The following is an 18536-nucleotide window of genomic DNA, read 5'->3' as shown; positions in this document are numbered from 1 at the left end:
ATCTTGTGCCTAGTTTATCTTCTGAACGAGCAGCTAAGTCCATAGTGTGTCAACGGAAGGTGGTAGAGTAACACATAGAAGCGAATGTTCAGTGAAATGGACGCGCGAGTATTCAACTTTAGCGAGGGGTAGCATAAATCTAGCTGCCTTGTAGGGAATGCGACGCTGGTAATATCCGGCATAGATAAAACAAAGATCCAAACGCATCGTAATTCTCTTGGTATCTTCCTGGATAATGTTGTAACCCGAGCTTCAGCTTTCCCTCTCTCTTCCGACTATTATCGCAACAAAACTCCCGAGGGAAAATTACGAGCAATTTGATTTACTTCCCGGAAGTAAACGTAGCGTGTCGTGATTGAGCCTGGAAGCGCGAGTTTATACGGTCGAACGTGGTAGCAGCAACAGCAGCAGCAACAACATTAGATCCACGCGTGATAAATAGCATAACAGTAAAGGGGCAAGAAGACGATGGTCTTGATGAGCGACAGCCGGCCGGATGCCACGTAACATAATATTCCCTCACCTTCCCTGTGCGCTCTTTCTTCCGTGGTAGCAGAAAACTCGCCGCCATCATCGCGTGCCTCGAATTTTTCTCGTCATTGGTGCCGTCACGTTTATGACTGATCGAACGGGAATATACGACGCGAGGAAAAAACGCTCGCGCTGACTTAGTTTTATTGTTCATCCGAGGAAGATGGCTTTACGACTCGCGCAACGGAAGTTTATGCACGGTTGTCTGTCGCTGCTGGCACCAATCGTAAAAGAGAATGATGTTTTATGAAAAGACGAATCGAAAGGGCGGGATAAAGTTCTTGTCCGCCATCGTTTTTTCGAGAAAAGAATTCGATCATTTATCAGACCCTCTATAATAGAATTTCATTATGAATTGTGAATTATAAATTAATTATGTTTTTACCCTTCACATATAATATATTTATCCCTCCTCATCGAATATAGCTCGTACTATACCTCGGTTTTAGAAGAGTTTCTCTGAATAATTTTTCAGTCATTTTAAAGTGTATCGGAAGCATTGAGTTTGTAGAACACAAGCTTTCTGAAATATCATTTTCGTCCCTTATCTGCGTAGCAGTTTTCTAAGTACTTAATTACGAAGAAAATTATCACATTTTCCTTTCACAAAACAGTGATGGAAGTTCGCGTATTGGATGCACGGAACATCGGCGACGATCTGGAGGTGTTTCCAACCGAGGCGGCTCAACAGAGGTGGACAGCCTCAAACGATCGCGTGGAGCTAACCAGAGGTGCTTTGCTGGAGAACAGCGAGGGCGGTATTGTGCGTTTAGTCTTCATGGCCTTTGACAGACTCGAGGAGATCTTGCAGCCGCAAGCCGAGGTATCGTCTCTGGTCATGAGCGACGACCCGCAACCACTACCGAAAAGGAACACGACCAGGCTGCTCAACAGCAAAGTGATCTCCGCGTCTTTAGGCAAAGGAAGGCACATACAACTCAGTGAGCCCGTCAGGGTCTATTTCAAGCATCTGTCCATTGAGAATGTCACCAATCCGACTTGTGTCTTCTGGGACTACATCTTGAGGTAGCTTCTTTTTTCCTAATAAATTGGAGTTTCTTGAATTTCCTGACTGTTTAGAAAAACTATTCATTAGTAGAGTTCAAGTTCCACTGATGCAATAATAAATGTTGTAATTTACAGTGCTTGGTCAGAAGAGGGTTGCCAAATGCGAAAAACCAATGAGACTCACACAGTGTGTGAGTGCAATCACCTCACGAATTTCGCTGTTCTCATGGACGTCCACGCAGTGAGACTGGATATAGCACACCAAGTTGCATTGCAGATTATCACTTATATCGGTTGTATCATCTCTGTCGTGTGCCTCGTCTTGGCCATCCTTACGTTTCAGTTATTTCGGGGACTGAAGGTAACTATCTCATTTGTCATCTTGTATAAATTATACTCTAACTCTAAGTTTCAACTAAATATCTTACTATTGTATTTCAGTCGGATAGAACAACTATCCACAAGAATCTCTGCGTGTGCCTGCTGATCGCGGAAATTTTATTCGTTTGCGGAATCGGTCAAACGAATCAGAGAATTGTCTGCGGCATCGTCGCTGGATTGTTGCACTTTTTCTTCCTTTGTGCATTCGCCTGGATGTTTCTCGAAGGTATACCCAAAGTCCAATTTTTATTACAATCTCTGACTAGTTCTTGTAAACAATTGTTCTGGAATATCTTATCGACTCGAGAACTCTGAACTTATTTTCAACTTTCTTACAGGATTCCAATTATACGTGATGCTGATCGAGGTATTCGAGGCGGAAAAATCGAGGCTCCGCTGGTATTATCTGGTCGCTTACGGTGCTCCACTGTTGGTCGTCGCTATTTCTTGTATAATCGATCCTCTCAGCTACGGCACCGATCGATATTGCTGGCTACGAGCAGACAACTACTTCATCTTCAGCTTCGTTGGACCTGTGATACTCGTCATCCTGGTAAGTCTGCTATATACATCCCATAAACTTCAATTTCGTTTTTATTCGTCCTTCTTTACTAGAGGATGCTAGTTTACGCATATTTGTATGAACATTGTTGCAATTTCGTCAAAATTGAAAACATTTGTCAACATGTCTCGCTTCTGTTTCATCAGGCGAATTTGGTATTCCTGTCGATGGCGATTTACATGATGTGCCGACACGCGAACACGACAGTAGCGATGAAGAGTAAGGAGCACTCTCGATTGGCCAGTGCAAGGTAAGCCGAGACACTCTGGGTTTGTCTTCGATCTCGAGCGTAATATAACTGAATCTTGTATATATACATTGTTTCTATATACGTGAGACGATCGATCGAGTCCATCCGTTGAACACGTTCAGATATATGATATTGTCCTATCGTCGAGTAGAATCGAAGTGTTTGTTTGGTGCTTTCGGTTCACGTTCGCAAGCTTCAATCGCTTAAAGAGATCTCCCGAAAAGAGTATCTTATTGTCACGCATCTATTTTGGCGGCCATGCTGAGCCTTTTGGTTCTTTCAAGTTTTTTTTTGATCTCTGTTACATTATGAGTTCCTATGTTGGAATGATCGCAGATATTTCGTTCGTTCGACACACCACTTGTATTGCTGTAAATCTTAGGTATTATATGGACATGGTATATCTATATACATATGTACATTGTATTTATGATTTGATGACACTCGCGATAAAATGCCGTCACAGTCGGGTCACGCCTCGACGAGCAGTCACACTGATAATTACTTTGTTAAATGTTCTGGCTCATACGAAGCGGATAGAAATATGTCGAATGAAGAGAAAGAGACAGTGATAACGACGCGGTATTAACTTGATAAATATTCGTATGGAAACGTTGGTGATGGTAGTTCAATTCTCCTGCAAACTCGACTCGCATTATTATCGAGGCTGTTTCATCGTAACATTTTTCACCCCTCCAGTCGTCTTTTTATTCTGACATTTTATCTCTCGATCAATTCCAACGTGATTAAACTATGCCATCATCGCGGTACTAACGAAGAAATATCAGCACGTAGTAATACGAATCGAGTGTTGCACTAGCAAAACAGTGATAAGTCACTATTTCTTTTTTTTATTTTTTTTTATTTTTTTATATAATCAATTAATTAATGGTGCCGGAACAATCGCCTAACTTTGCTGTCTTGTTTCATTTTTGTATTAAATCTTCTACCCACTTCTGTCTACACTGTTCTACATTCTTCTGCATGGCGTGGTTGGTTGGTAGTGGAAAGGAAGAGAATGCTCTTCCCAACAAATTGCAAGCGCACTTGTAAGATATTTACCATTTTTATTATTATCTCACTTCTCATCATCGATTCATTAACACGCGCCATTTATTAACTGTCATCCTTACCTAGTGCCTTTCATTCGTTTCCTTGCGTTCACTAATTTTTCCCTTTTGTTTCTTTCGTTTCCATTCGAGCTAATCATCATTTTCGACTTGAACACACATTTGTGAATGTAGAACGTAGAGTAGTAGACTCGTTATGACAAACACCAAATACTCGGGGCTCTTTCAAACAGAACACTCGGTGGTTTCACTAATTTAATCAGGGCAAGCCCTATGTCTTCGGCCACTTAAAGTTATCAAAGGCACAGCAGTCGTCCATGGCTCTGGTTTTAAACTCTCTAGTTGCTTATCTCATACCCCAATGGTATGCACCGAGTGTCCATGTTCAAAAGGGTCCCGCAACGCGCAACCATCGATCGTGCGACTCATTGGAACCGCAATTATCATTTGCGCTCCCGGTTGAAGCGAGCCTGAGCAACTTCGCAATTATCGCAGCTTGCGTAGCGAAAGACTGTCTCCGTGTTCAAATGCTTGACAGAGCACACGTGCCGTCGATCGATATCATCCTGGTACTTTTTAATTACGTGGCCACGCAGTTTGCCTTTCCTCTGAGTACACACGACGATCGTTCGATCGCATGCCTTATATCTTATCCTTAGTTTATGTCGGGTGTAACGCCTGATTTTGAGAGTAGCTCATAGTACCGCGAGATTAGAGGTAAACGAGCATACATTGCCCCCCATCCCATTATCTACCTACCCTCGTAGCTCAAGAGTCCTCCCCTCGACTCCATTCTCTCCCCCTGTAGTCGTGATCGTTTAGAGGAGAACGAAGAAAAAGAGCCGAGGGAAAAAACGGCGGGAAAAGAGAGAAAGAAATAGCGTTAAAGGTGTGTGTCTGTGCGATGCTTATAGGACTCTCCACACAGCAGACTTTCGGCCTCGCGAGAACACTAACGATGCTAATACGGTTCGGTGGAACGTGTACGCGACGAGGGCCGTGCGCGCGTGTAGAAACGAGCAGCATTAGTACACGTTAGCGTCCACTCGCTCGAAATGTTGCGTGTTGCACTTGGGCGTCTAACACACCGTTCTTGATAATCTTCCGTGTTCTCGCCCGTTCCATTTCGATAAGAACGTGACAAATGTAGCATTGGAATTATTAGAATTAAAGTCACACCATCATCGATCATTTAGCACGTTAGCCTTAATTCCCTCGATAGCACGAGACTAAGAGATCTCCTTCGTCTTTCTTTCTGCTTCCCCTTTTCCTCTCTCTTCACTCTTGTACCACTCACGTTCCTCACGATATTGCGCTCGTTCACGCTCCTTTAAGCATCGCCACGACGATCTCTCTCGCGGTGAAGCGATTTCAGAGTAACTAATTGGTTTTTAATTGTTCCACCAGGGCATGGCTGAGAGGAGCGATCGTCCTGGTCTTTCTACTGGGACTCACCTGGACGTTCGGGCTCCTCTACTTGAACCAAGAGTCCGTCGTGATGGCGTACATCTTCACCATATTGAATAGTCTGCAGGGGCTGTTTATCTTTGTGTTCCATTGCGTTCAGAACGAGAAGGTAAGGGAATACGTCGGGGTCCAAACGTCCACCCTACTTTAAACCCTCTGCTGTCCGTTTCCACGTGCAGCGACGCGTCCCCGAGAAGTAGACTCATCTTTCATCCCCTCATCTCCTCGGTACCATTTTCGTTTCAAGTCGAACCGAAACAGCGGACGATTCGAACGTCAGAGAAGATGATTGAACACGGACGGGATTCAGCGGCGTGAAGGATCATGTTTTTACACAGTCTTTAACTTGTTCGAAGTGTAATGTTAATCGTATGTAAACGTCTCGAGTCTGTACCGAAAAGAAACGAATCGAGCGAGAGTTTCCGCGAAACAAACGAGTCGATGGAAGATAACGAAGCGAGGTTGTCGAACGAGATGCCGCATTTTATAGAACAATTGCGAATACATTTCTATCCGTAAGTTATAGTACATCACCCAAGAGTAACGAGCATCTTGTACCATAAGAATTCGATGCACTGTGTATATCAAAGCGGATTCTTCGTATTGTAATAAGTAGCGAGTAATCTTTAAGGCAGGAGGATCTCAGAAAGACTCATCATGTTAAAACGTCTCTAGAACCTCGTGTATATCTCGCTGACCGAACCATGATGACAAAAAAAAAACTGATGTCTCGAATAAAGTGCTGTGGCAATCGAAACTCACCGACGTTTATTCGACGAATCACCGTGGATCCTATAGCCTAATTTGCAGCTCGTTTTCCTCAGTTCAACAACCTGTTATACTTTTGGTTGCCACTGCAGAATGCACCGCTCTTTTCCTAATTTCTCTGTAAACTCAGCACCAACGCTTCATATGATCCGTCCGATTCGTTCGTCGAACCACGTTCCTTAATATAAGAAAAAAAAAAAAGAAGAACAATCGTCACACAATCATCTCCCAGGATCGTTCCCTTTTTAGTTTCATCTCCGGTTTCATTTTCCATTAGTCACGCGTCGACGAACAAACGAGAATGTTTAACGCGCGTACGCACCTGCCTTGGTTCTTAGTGCACCGTTAAAACGTTTCGTTCTCGGGGGGTGGGTCTGCTTCGCCATTGCAGGTGAGGAAGGAGTACAGGAAGTTCGTGCGCCGGCACTCGTGGCTGCCCAAGTGCCTGAGGTGCTCGAAGACGGTGACAGGAAGCTCGGGCGGTTCCTCTGGCACCAGCGGCGGCGGCGGCGGCGCCAATGGGGGCAAGGACTTCGGCTCCCACAACACCTCGTCGAACCCATCCGCGCCGACGACGGACAGCTCAGGACTGTCGCCGCACACCGCCTCCAATGTGGGTACAACACCGACCACGTCACCGCCGAACAATCACAACAACCTGACCGCCGCCTGTAACAATACGAATCTTTCGATAAACGTGAACCTGAACAATTTGTCGCTGAGGTCGCCGGTCGGGGCACACCAGATGCACATGATGGCACCTAGCAACCACAATAGGCATCCCGCTCAGCAAGGTATCCGATAGCCGCTTCTACACCAAACCGAGAAACGAATTCTAATCTTGACGAGTTTTTCACGCTGACCGTTGTAAAGATTGCCAACTAGGCAGATAAAGAATATAAAAAGAGGGGGTCTTCTGTATTTAGGGGAGGAAGGAAGACGAATAAATTAGGTCTCTCTCTCTCTCTCTGTTTAACTGGTTTTCTTATTCTACTTGCTCGTTCTGTATGTATTACTCTATGCTCTGGTTTTTTTTTTTCTTACTTAACTATCGCTTGTTTCTGCCAGTAACGCAAGTATGATTAATGGTACTGGAATTAATAACACACTCCCTCTATCGCCGCTCTGTCGCTCATTCCAAGAACGCCAACCTGCCTTTCGAGTTGATAACCGTCGCGGAGGTTCTTGCACCTTTATCGTGCGAATTCCTTCGGCCGTTTCGCGAGGCTGGCCGCGATGCAACAGCTCTGTCTCGTGTTTTCTTGTTCCCTGCACGATCATCCGCGCGATTAAGGGGAACGGTTTCCATCCGAGACCGCCTACGTGACTCGTGCTTCTGGTTCTTGACCTAACCATGCACCACGCCACTGTTGAACATCTATCGGAACGTCAACGTTCACTCTCTGTTCCTTCGAACCTTCTCTCTGATCGCAAGATTCACAGCAATTCTGCGTAAACGATTTCCTTCTATTGCACTCACGTCACATGTTCAGAATGTATCCAGAGACAGCGTCACAAAGAATCAATGCACTTCAAAGCACCCTAGGTAGTTAGTTAAGCGTTTAACCGCTGCTATCGTCACCCTCGGCTTCTCTTCGCGTATGCTAATTCGACCGAGTCCCCCTTCGTCTTGGAGGTCTCTGGTGGCCCTCCATTCTTTTCGCCGTTCTTCGCCGTTTTTTTAATGTGTTACCCCAAGTCTGTTGCAGGATAAATTGCGAAGTGGGTGTCCACGACCCTCCCTAGTCGAGGGATTCGTTTCGAATCGTGGTGCGTAACGCTCGAAAGTGGCGCGTGCCAGAAACACTTTTTTAAACCGTCACCGAGAATCGGTTCGCCGCCTCGAAAGCCAGCCTCTGGAGCGAGACGAGCTAAAAAAGGCATTTAACGAACCGTTCGACTCTTTCGTCCCTGTCGCGTAACGCTCTGAAGAGAATTCAGAAAAGAGAGAGAGAAGTAGAGCTGGGCTAAAATTGTAGGGGGTTGGGGGGAGAGAGAAACCACACAGAGGGAGAGAACGAGATTCAGGGCAAATGTGGACGAGCTTAAATGTAGCACAAAAAAGAGAGAGGAGAAATTATTGAACGTGCTCGAGCCACAGATCTGTATGATAAAACAACTGATACATGGTTGTAGATGATACGATAACTAAGTACGGGGCAAAAATTTATTGCCAATTGTCGGACGAATTTATCGGATTTAGCAGAGAGATTACTAGACGCGAGCTCGCGGACTGAGAATGATGGATAACGTCGAATGACAATTTCATTACTGTACACTGCACTGACTAGTTTCATTCTTTTCTTTCTTCTTTTCTTTTTGCTCCATGAAAGATAGAAAAACTTCAATCAATTTTTACCGTTCTCTCTTCCATCTCGGGGTAACGATAGAAAATTTTTGCGGAGAGAGAAGGGAATACCGTAGACCAGACTACGAATGGGAATAGCAAAAGGGATAAGAGCGAGAATTCATCGCGGTGAGCATTTGCGTGGAGTACTAGACGAGAAATATCCAGGCACGTTCTCTAGCTCGATTACGCACACCTGTAAACACGCGAACGTACTATTTGCAAGACCTTCTACTAACCAATGGTGATTTTCGTGCTTCTTATCTGGCTCTGGGTTTGGTGTAACGCGGTTGCTGGCTACTTTGTACCCTCTTCCCTTCCATCGTCAATTCCCCGCCCACCCTCTCACCAAGTACTTTTATTGCGATGTCCCTAGCAGACCGCGCAAGGTTTGCCCATTTATTTCAGATGTTCCGGATCGTTAACGAAACGCTTCTCTACGCTGGCACACGCATGAGAGACGTAACGAATCTGTAACATCGATGATTTACAACAAACGGCTTCGCAGCTGCGCCTCTGACCACTTTTATTCGCAACACTCGCGGTCTTTTATTAGTTCCTTTCAATTTACTGGTTGGAATTTGGCATACCATTCTCTACTTCCAAAATTAATCAGACAGACAAATTTAATGACCCAGCTTTCAGAGAATATTTTACTTGTTTTAAAAATAGAGAAAGTTCTATACAAAGAAATTCAGAAACATTATTTTTAAGTCACATAAAATATTTCTATACAGTTATATTTATAATTCTGTGTAAAGCAACATAGAACATTTGTATTCTTAAAGTCAATCGCTACTTTGCTATAAATCCCGAGGCTATCTGTTTGAAATATTTAGTAGCAAGGTTCAGTCTCTTAATACTAGTATCTCAGCAGGAATTTTTGCAAGAAATATTACCAGTTGGTGGTAGCTGTGGAATGTCCCTAATCGCCAGGGCAAAAAATTTTGATAGAATGTCAGCACTCCCTATAGCGAGGGCGAAAAAAGGGCAGCCCCTACATTCCGTGTTGCAACCTCTACTCTAGCGAGTTAGTCATGGCTTCCTCGCAAACCTGTTCGTCGCTTATCGACTCCTTTTTACTCGAGCCACTGATGCGTGAGCCGACCGGCAGCGCAATTACTCGGTGAAGAAGTCTAAACGAATTTCCGTGGACATCGAAGAAGTGTGCGTTTAGAAAGATTCGTAATGTACGAGCGAACGTTGTTCCACTTGAGCGCGTGGGCAGAATGCAAGGCAACGATTGAATATTAAATAATTAATCGGGATGTCTTCTAGAATTCGCAGAAATACAACTGAACATTCATCCAATTCAGCCCACGCGCTCGCAAAAATACTTTTAAGCCGTCTGCAACCGAGCAATCGTCGACTCGAAGAGCGTTCAGAAAAACCTTCCTACTTCTTTCCCTAATTTTTCAATTAATCTTCGCTCTTCGACGGAACGTTTCGGTTCGGTTCGCAGCCCGAAAAACGAAGCGTTCTTCGGGCCACTCACCTGTACACGACCGGTCACTTAACCCGAGAAGACAGGGGAGAAATGCAGAGGCGAGAAAAATCCGCGCGAACCAATCCGTCACGTCTCTCTCACACCTCCTCCGCAACGCACACAGCCATAAACACACGCGCGCGTACGCACGCTCGACGGTCAATTTTGCTCTCCACACACGACTTTTTTCCTGTTTTTTTCTCGTTTTTTTTTTCGCTTCCCTCGTTCCGTGTGTTTCGCTAATTAACACCAGGTGCGTATTCGCCAGAGTGATACGGATCACCGATGCCTCTAACGATCTAGCTCGTACTCGAAGGGGCACGAAAAGAAGCTTCTCGCTTTTGGATCGAGGCACGTGAACGCGCGGCTAAGTCGACGTCCTGCGATTAGTCGAGCCACGGGAAAAGCTCCGATTAGTAATGACACTCGCGATTACGACGTCGATTTTAATCTCGAACGCTACCACGTTGATCGATATTACGCTGCTTCCCCTGCCACGGACGACCCAGTCTCGGTTGTGCATCAGCCGGTTTTCAACCTCGTCGCAGACTGTAAGAAAACAAAGAAGACTCGTTCCCTCGCGTCACGAGCCCTGTCGCATCTCACTTTGCTCCACCGTCTCATTACTACGGCATGAAAGAGGAAATACTGGTAATCGGGGACTCGGAGGAAACCTCTCATTGAGATATCAAGGATCAACTACTGTGCCTGGAGACGTCTCATTTCACGGTTCTGTCGTATCGACGTGGACGAGAATCTTGATAAAACTAGAACTCGAAAGAGTGACGCGGATCTTCGTGTCATAACGGTGAAATGTTCTTTCAAATTCAATAGCTCCTAGTCAAGATAAAAAAAAGAAGAGAAATTCTAGTAGGGAGCTTCGAAGAACTTTCGTCGGGTCAATTAAAAATGAAAAAATGGAAAGTTTCTCGTCCGTCGGAAGTGTAGGCGCGGTTCTCGCGTGACTCGTCTCTATGCACCTGGAAAACAGGTGCAATCCAGGACAAATACACTGGGACACGGGTTGAATGTGATCTCGGTCGAGACGTGTGCGTGCTGACGTCGCGTATCTCAGCACGTTACGTCGTAGATTCGTCAGTGCACGAGTTAAATCCGCTACGCTTCCGGCGAGCATCGCAGCTCCTCGAGATATCGTCGGATTTGCCCTATCTCCCGTGTCCGTGTCGCTTTCGAGTGGCTGCAGGGGGATGGAGGAAACCCCCTCTTTAAACTATGTCACACGAAATCCCGCTAATCCTTTCTTCGCGGCGTGCACGCGTAATTTCCGCCGAGCTCTGTTACGTTCCTCGGCTTAACGAGCTTCGATCGTGATTCCGAGGCGAAGACAAAGGGACGTATAATTTGGGACGAGTGTGATTAATATTTACAGCCTTATTTCGATTTAAGGAGAGTATTTTTAGGTGGAGAACAGTGGAGCAAAATGAACACGAGGTTTCGTGAGATTCGAGTAACCCTTTGTTTGCTGGTCGATTTTTACAACTTTCGATGACTGAATAGTGGTCTCGGGAAGTGTAGGTACAGTCGGGGTATTGCTGCGATTAGATACAGCTGAAATAACAATCTTGCGCTCGGTAGCAGAAGTTGTTAATCCATTTCACAAGTTAGACAATCTAAGGGATTATAATCCTTCGATATTCAAACAGGATACAGTAGTAAATCACTGTTATTTGTCAGACTATTTGAATTTTGTATTAATCAGTGGCTTCAAGTTTCAAGTACCTTATTTTACAGTTCAGACACATAAATTTTAGACATAGGGGTATGTCTGTAATACGATTGAACTTTTATATAGAGAATTAACAGTGAGTTATTAGAACACATTATACGAGTACCGAAGGATTCAAACCATCTTATCAGTTTCCATCAATCCCCACAATATCATCACCGACTCACTCCCATCTACAATGTACTGTAATTTATCCCTCGAATCCTTCACTATAATTTATCCTTTTGTGAGATTTATCCTCCTCAATTTACACGGACACACACCAATTTGATTTCTTCCCGTTAAGCAAGAAATCAGTGAACGAAGGGTTAAGAGGGAACGGTGAATGGTTCGATTTTTCCAGTACTTGGCGTCCGGTCGAAGCTGGGCGATAGTCGATAGGCAGCCGGCAGTAACAGTGCCAGGTGAATCCTCTCCGACAGAGGCTCACATCGTGGCCACCCTGCCGTACGCCCGTCACGCCTTCTTACCCTCAGCTCCCAATATCCCCAAATCTGCCACCGCCACTTGGGGCCACCTTAACAAAAACCTCATGTGGAAGGTAACTAACTCACCGCAGCCTCTGGCTCGCACACTCAGTCGCTCGCTCGCTCATATCGTGTTGTTTCCAACGAATTTTCCTTTCTCTCATTACATTTATATGTCACTGTTTCTCTACTGACATGCATGGTGTGCCATTTCTTTTTCATTTCCGTACTCACTGTTGACAAGCACCTAGAAGACACGTATCTGCACACTTAGAGGACACCTCGAGGTTCGATAGGACCCGCTATTCCCAGGGAAGCATGGAGGTGTGGGGAAAACTGTTCCCTGACGAAAAAATACGCTCGTCCAACGAGAGCTTGCGTTTCCCCTTTCCCGTTCTCGCATCCACGCCGATCGTTCGTTTCATTTTCGAACCCCACGGAACATCTGTTTGAGATTCGTCGATGGGAGTCGATGGAAAAAGTGGAAAACGATACTTTTCCATTTTTTTTCTGTTTGCCGTATCCCTTTACGATGAACATCAAAAGAGTTTTCCTCCGTGTGGCTTCGAGTGCAACGATCATCGCCGAGTTCCTCACACGAGATGTGTAACACAGAGTTCAGTTTGTTAAGGGTAGACGTGTTCCCTTTTCCTCATGAACACGCGTAGTTCGTACTGTGTGTTTTTAATTTACGTTCAGTAGCAAGGGAATGAGAACGATCATGAATTGTCGATGACCACATACAGGCTATGTACATATCATACAGCACGTACAGAGTTTTCTGAGTCACTCTGATCATGCATGCCAGCTCGTGGATTTTGTGAAATACACATCGAGGTTTACCCTCGGACACAGTGTCCCTCATATTCACTCGAGAACCTCGCGCGAACGACCACCTTGCGAAGAATCTCCAAACGCCAAAAGCATCAGCCACCAGAAAAAAGAAAATTCAAAATCGCAAGAATCGTTCGCGCGATCTCAACTCATCCCCTCATCGACTCACCCACACATTATTTTCTGTTTTTCACGAACCCCCTTCCTCAAGGAACCCTCTCGCTAAACATCTCTATCTCTCCCACAGAACATTTCTTTTAAATCATATTCCCGCGACTCTGGACACGGCGGCTCCGAGCAGGAGGACTCCCCAAGGACGCACAACACCCTGACCCTGGGTCACTCGGGTCGGAATCGAGGAAATCGTGGCATGAACGAGAACAACGATCTCAGCGGCACAAGAACCACAGGGCCAGGCGGTAGAAGAGCAGCGATGCCCTACAATCACACCTACACGGAGATCATCGACGGTCGAGCGAACGGGCCGAGCCACCACCAGCTGCACGGCCACCACGGCCAGCACGTGCACCTCCCCCGAGGCCTGGCGAACGAGGACGACCCGGTTTACGAGGAGATCGAGCGCGGAGGTGGCGGCGGGGGCGGCGAGATCCAGGTGTCGGACATGTCCGACGAGGACGGCAGGAGGCAGAGCGACATGAGCAGGCAGTCGTCGAGGAGTTACGGCGATCACAGGCCGCTGATACCGTACTCGCCAGCCACCGACAGGAACCTGGTGCATTACGGCCAGACGCTGACGGACCGTGGTGGTGGCGGGAACATGCACTACGACCCGTCCGAGTACAGCCCCGCGATGGAGAGGACCCTGAACGCGTGCTGGGAGAAGCTGCGGAAGCAGCAGGTCAAGTACGAGCGCGGCGAACTGCCACGACTGCCCGCGACCTATGGCATCCCCCCTCAGCAAGACCACACGAGGACCGTGGCAGTCCTGGACGGGCACACGGTCGTCTGCCACCTGCAGCCGCAGACAGACATGTACACCGGCCGCGGGATGCCACCGCCTTCCTACAGCGAGTGTTAGGACGACCCCTGGGATCCTGTCGTCCTCTTCGTCTTCCCTAGCGAGGACGACGGGCGCGCTCTCCTTGCCGATGAAACGCAGATCAGTGATCCCTAGGAGCCGCGCCCTTGCCATGGACTAGGAGGATCCTCGTCGGTCCCTCTAACGACGACGGTGATTGTTCGTTCCTGATGAAGCCCACTATTCCGGAGCAACCAGTGCGTCTCGATCGCCGAGGCGACCGAGAGCGGCGTTTTTAGCTCAAAAGTGAACGCGGCTGACCGAGGCCGCGTTTTTAGCCATAACGATAACAGCGCGCCCGAATAGGGTGCTGTCTCCTTTGTTTCTGTTTCTGTTTGTTAGTGGTACGGGAGTCGTCGCGTGCACGAGGCCGCGAACGCGGAGTCCCGTCCTGGGTGAACCTGTGCGAGTCGCGCGATTGTCGAGAGGTCTATGATGGAACTGTGAAGCCTCTCGTTTAGGTGTGTAAGTCGTTGTACCGTCGAAGCTGTTTGGGATTGGCTCACCAGTGACCGGACGTCGTGCGGAGAACGATAAAACGTGACGGGTCCTTTTAGGTTGCTAAGATTGAACGACTGCTCGGGGATGGGCTTCAAGGGGGGACGAATTAGCTGCTCGTTGCTTGCGAGGGATTCCATTGTTCGTCGTCCTGGCTGCTTGAAGCTCGACTCTGAGCGCGTTGAAGCTGAGGTGTACTCCTCGACAGTGTCGATCCTGGCCACGGTTAACGAGGACGAGCCATCGCGCTTGTTAACTAATAGAATCGGTTCTGACTCGTGACGAGAGCTGGAACTCGCTGATCGAAGGATCCATGGTTCGAGAGTGAAGACAATTAGTAGACATATCGACATCGAGTGGATGATTGGTGTCATCGCGTCGTTGGCTCGTTAACGGGGGCGAGGATAGACGAGAATTGAGTCTTGATCCCTGATGGGAATCGGTGACGACACGATAAAGGCATCCGAGGCTAGTTTCCCTCTTGGACAGTCTCGGAGACGGTGTTGGTGACATATCGCGACTTGCTGACCTCGCCACGAGACGTAGAACAAGAGAATACCGATAAGAAAGTCTACTTAATCGCAATATCGCATTATATTAGTGATCGCAACGTAGATCTATGCTCCTAAAGTTGCAGCTCGCGACACGACTCGAACTTTGAATTTCGATGGAACTCGAGTTTTCTTCCAGGAGGAGGAAAATCCAGAGACGCAGGGCAACGGCTAAAGTACCTTTATCGGTCGTCCCAGCCAGCTCCTCATTGTACATTGCTTTGGAAACGTTACGTTTTAGTCCCAGAATGTTATTTTTATAAATAAAAAAATTATATATATAAATGTATATGTATGTATACAGTAACGATATGATTATATATATATATATATAAAATACGAGAAGAGGAATGGGCGGAAAAGAATTGTACGAAACAAGTATATATATATACATATATATATATATACATAGTGATACAAAGCGATTTTCCGAACGACGTGGAAAAAGCGATGAAACTTAGTCACTGTTTTTTACTATTTTTTAAAAGAAAACAAAAGGTATATGTCGTAATCCGCGTAATCTAATGTCGTAACGTAAGGGATCCCCCGCGCGCTATTTATTTTTTATCATCCGTCAGCGTCATCTATTGTTATGATTCGCGATCGCGTCGAGGCACGACGATCGTTCGCGGGGATCGTTCAATCGAATCTGTAGATCGTCGCGACTCGATCGTCTAGCCAAAATTTAATGCTTGCGAAAGAAAGACTTCGTCGACGAGTGGAAATGTACTCGACGGACGAACATCGAGCTCTCGAAGACGCGACAGCTCGATGTTCCTTCCGAATCGATGTGACTGGAGAAAGATATGTTGAGTTACCTGGCGAAAGTTACGTTTCTTAGCTCTGTTCAAATCTTATTTCAAAGGAACCTGCCAAACTGTTACTTTTTATCGAGACGCGAGCAAAGTGAATTCAACGTCATCTTTTTCGCGGCGCAGCAACAACGTTCACGTCGTTTTAATTTATTTTCTCTGCTCAGCCCGGCCGGCCGTGATCCTTCTCTCCGGCGGATCGTACATTAAAGCGAATAAGTCTCATAGGCGAATTAAATAGATAGCGATAATCAGCATTAAGGGTACCACCTATAATTAAGGCGTACGAAACGTTTCCTCAAACTGTACGGAACGTAATTGCTCATTCTGGCATCGCGAGTACCCGGTTTGCGGTATATCTTGGTTTCTTACACCCTTCGCACAAGCGTTTAGTGAGAGCAAGCAATCTGGGAAACCACGACGTTGATAGTAGCTCGATGCATCGTTTTCGAGCTACGATATCCAGCGTAGGTCGAGTTACAGTAACTTTGTGTGCTTTGTGCGCGATCATCACGTACCGTCGCTAATAGAAATCATTGCATCACGTAACTCAAGATCTTTTGTAACTTTGGTGCCATTTGAAGATTTCTTTTCCGCTACGAAAATCTTCATTAAAAATATAGTAGTACTGAACCCATATAAGTAAATTAAAACTTGTATCATAAAACAAATAAGACTTAGAGAAAAATCATGAAAATTCTAAAGTAGATCCACACCATAAACTCGTTAGAATGAATGCAAAATGCGTTACGGTACGTGACGACGCTATTTTAACCTTTTAAGCTTTCGATTATCCGACGCGTGTCTAAGTCGATCCCTGGAGGCAAGTTGCAGCTACTTCGCGACACGATCAAGTTTGAATGGGAAAGGATTTCTCTTCGACGAGCACCGTAGTCGTGGATTGACAGTGTCCAGCGACCCCCCAGCTAGTTCCATAATTTTTGTACAAACGAAAGGTCTTGCCCGCGAAACGACTACTGCCAGAGACGTAATCGTAAATGCAGCCACATTCCATCCGTTCGACTTATCGTAATCGAAAGGGAGAGATAAGGGGATAAGGTGTACGAGCCAACTAGACGGGGACGATTATCGAGGACACAGTGCCTGGCGAATCCAGAGACAGCCTAGGCAATCAATCTTTCCTTTCTTTTTGTATCTTTCCTTTTTATTTGTATCCTTTGCATCGATAACGGCGTAACCGGCGGGCCATTTGAAGGAAATAGAGGACACACCTCGTATTGTCACGTCTATTGAAGGTTTGTTGCGTGTGAAAGGGGAGAGCGTTTATCGTCTCGGGAAAACTCTTGAAGTAAAAGGTGTACATAATTGTAAATAGGGCTTTGTACATGTTGAACACTTGTAATGTAAATGGAAAACGCGCGCGATGAGAGAGAGAGAGAGAGAGAGAGAGAGAGAGAGAGAGAGAGAGAGAAAGAGAGAGAGAGAAGAGTGAGAGTGAGAGTGAAAGGGTATTGAAAATGGTGTGTATGTGAAAGAGAGAGAAAGAGAGAAAGAGAGGGAGGCGACCCCCTGAAACCGATTTAATGTGAACGAACGAACATACGCTAGATAAGGCAGATGAAAAACCACGTTTACTAGTAAGTAGTGAATATTACAGTGACTATTATCGTGATGGCGGATGCGTGAGGCGGATTAACTTAAGTCCCAAGCGTAATTAGTTAATGTGTAAATAAATTAAGCGAGAGGAAGTAAAATATTAAATCAGAGCCCAAGTAATCATTGGATATTTATAAACGACTCCAACTAAAGAGAAAATTAAGAAGACGAAGAAGAAGAGAATCGAGTAGGTTCGACGAGAGGAGGAGGGGAAGCGGAACAGATGGACTTGAGCACTCGTCCCGTGCGTTAGGTTACTGTTAGCTGGGAAAATAAAGAAAAAAGCGAAGCAGCAGCAAACAGGAAAGAACTAGAGAAAGGGAAAGAGTAAGATGGAAGTGTGCAACAGTTAATCAGATGGACAGATATACAGTGCATGTTTTATCCTTAGCCGTTTTATAAATATAAATACTCCTGCTCTCTTCCTCTCCTTCCTCAACCCTCCTCCCTCCCCCTTCTCACTCTTTCTCTCTTTCTCTCACACTTCCCTCCCTTCTCCTCTTTTACGCAACGAAATAGACGCGAAGCTGATCTTCTCTACAATCGAGTACACTTGTCCGTACTGTCCAATTCTCGAGATGTTCCTTTTTGATCGTACGCGCTCCTCTCTATTTTACTTTTCGACCCTTGTTCGCCTCCTGTCCGCAACGTGAACGAGTTTCCAAAAATAACGAACCACGATCGCGTCGACCCCGCGAGATATTTCAGCGAACAAGCTTTCGTTTTCGCGCGTAGAAACGGAAACAAGCATCAGAGCGGAGCAGAGAAAAAACTTGAGAAAAGAAACTGAACCGATCGCAGAGAGTCAATGCCCGTCAAATCCCAACAGTCCCACCCACCTGTTCACCGATCCCAAAAGTGTCGGAATATTTTTCGAATCGGCTTTTTTCTAAACCGTTTTACCCGAAGACGCGCACGCGAACCAGCCAGATCGATTCGAGCCAGAGAAATCCCGAAGAAACAGGCGCGCAATTGTACGCATAGAATTCGTGAAAATTCTGTGATCTTTTACCATTTACGTTCTCTCTTTGTAAGTGATATGTATATTTAAAAAAAAGGAAAATGGGTGATCTCGCGCAGACACGTCTAGCGGTACGTTTT

General features: G+C 46.0%; 1 protein-coding gene across 1 annotated transcript in view; it reads left to right on the top strand.

The window, feature by feature from the left end:
• The window catches only part of LOC143185645 (latrophilin Cirl), a 259028-nt gene extending 244943 nt beyond the window's left edge, over positions 1-14085 (top strand). The window contains exons 8-16 of the mRNA XM_076388821.1: positions 1146-1557; positions 1675-1900; positions 1981-2146; positions 2259-2473; positions 2629-2732; positions 3737-3781; positions 5210-5378; positions 6429-6650; positions 13166-14085. Of these exons, the coding sequence (XP_076244936.1) occupies positions 1146-1557; positions 1675-1900; positions 1981-2146; positions 2259-2473; positions 2629-2732; positions 3737-3781; positions 5210-5378; positions 6429-6650; positions 13166-13957 (2351 nt within the window). The 3' untranslated portion in view covers positions 13958-14085. The remainder of the gene's footprint in view (positions 1-1145; positions 1558-1674; positions 1901-1980; positions 2147-2258; positions 2474-2628; positions 2733-3736; positions 3782-5209; positions 5379-6428; positions 6651-13165) is intronic.
• The last annotated feature ends 4451 nt before the right edge of the window (positions 14086-18536 follow it).

Source organism: Calliopsis andreniformis, chromosome 12 (assembly GCF_051401765.1).
Source record: "Calliopsis andreniformis isolate RMS-2024a chromosome 12, iyCalAndr_principal, whole genome shotgun sequence".
NCBI classification, from domain to species: Eukaryota; Metazoa; Arthropoda; class Insecta; order Hymenoptera; family Andrenidae; genus Calliopsis; species Calliopsis andreniformis.
This window is presented reverse-complemented; position numbering and strand designations above follow the sequence as displayed.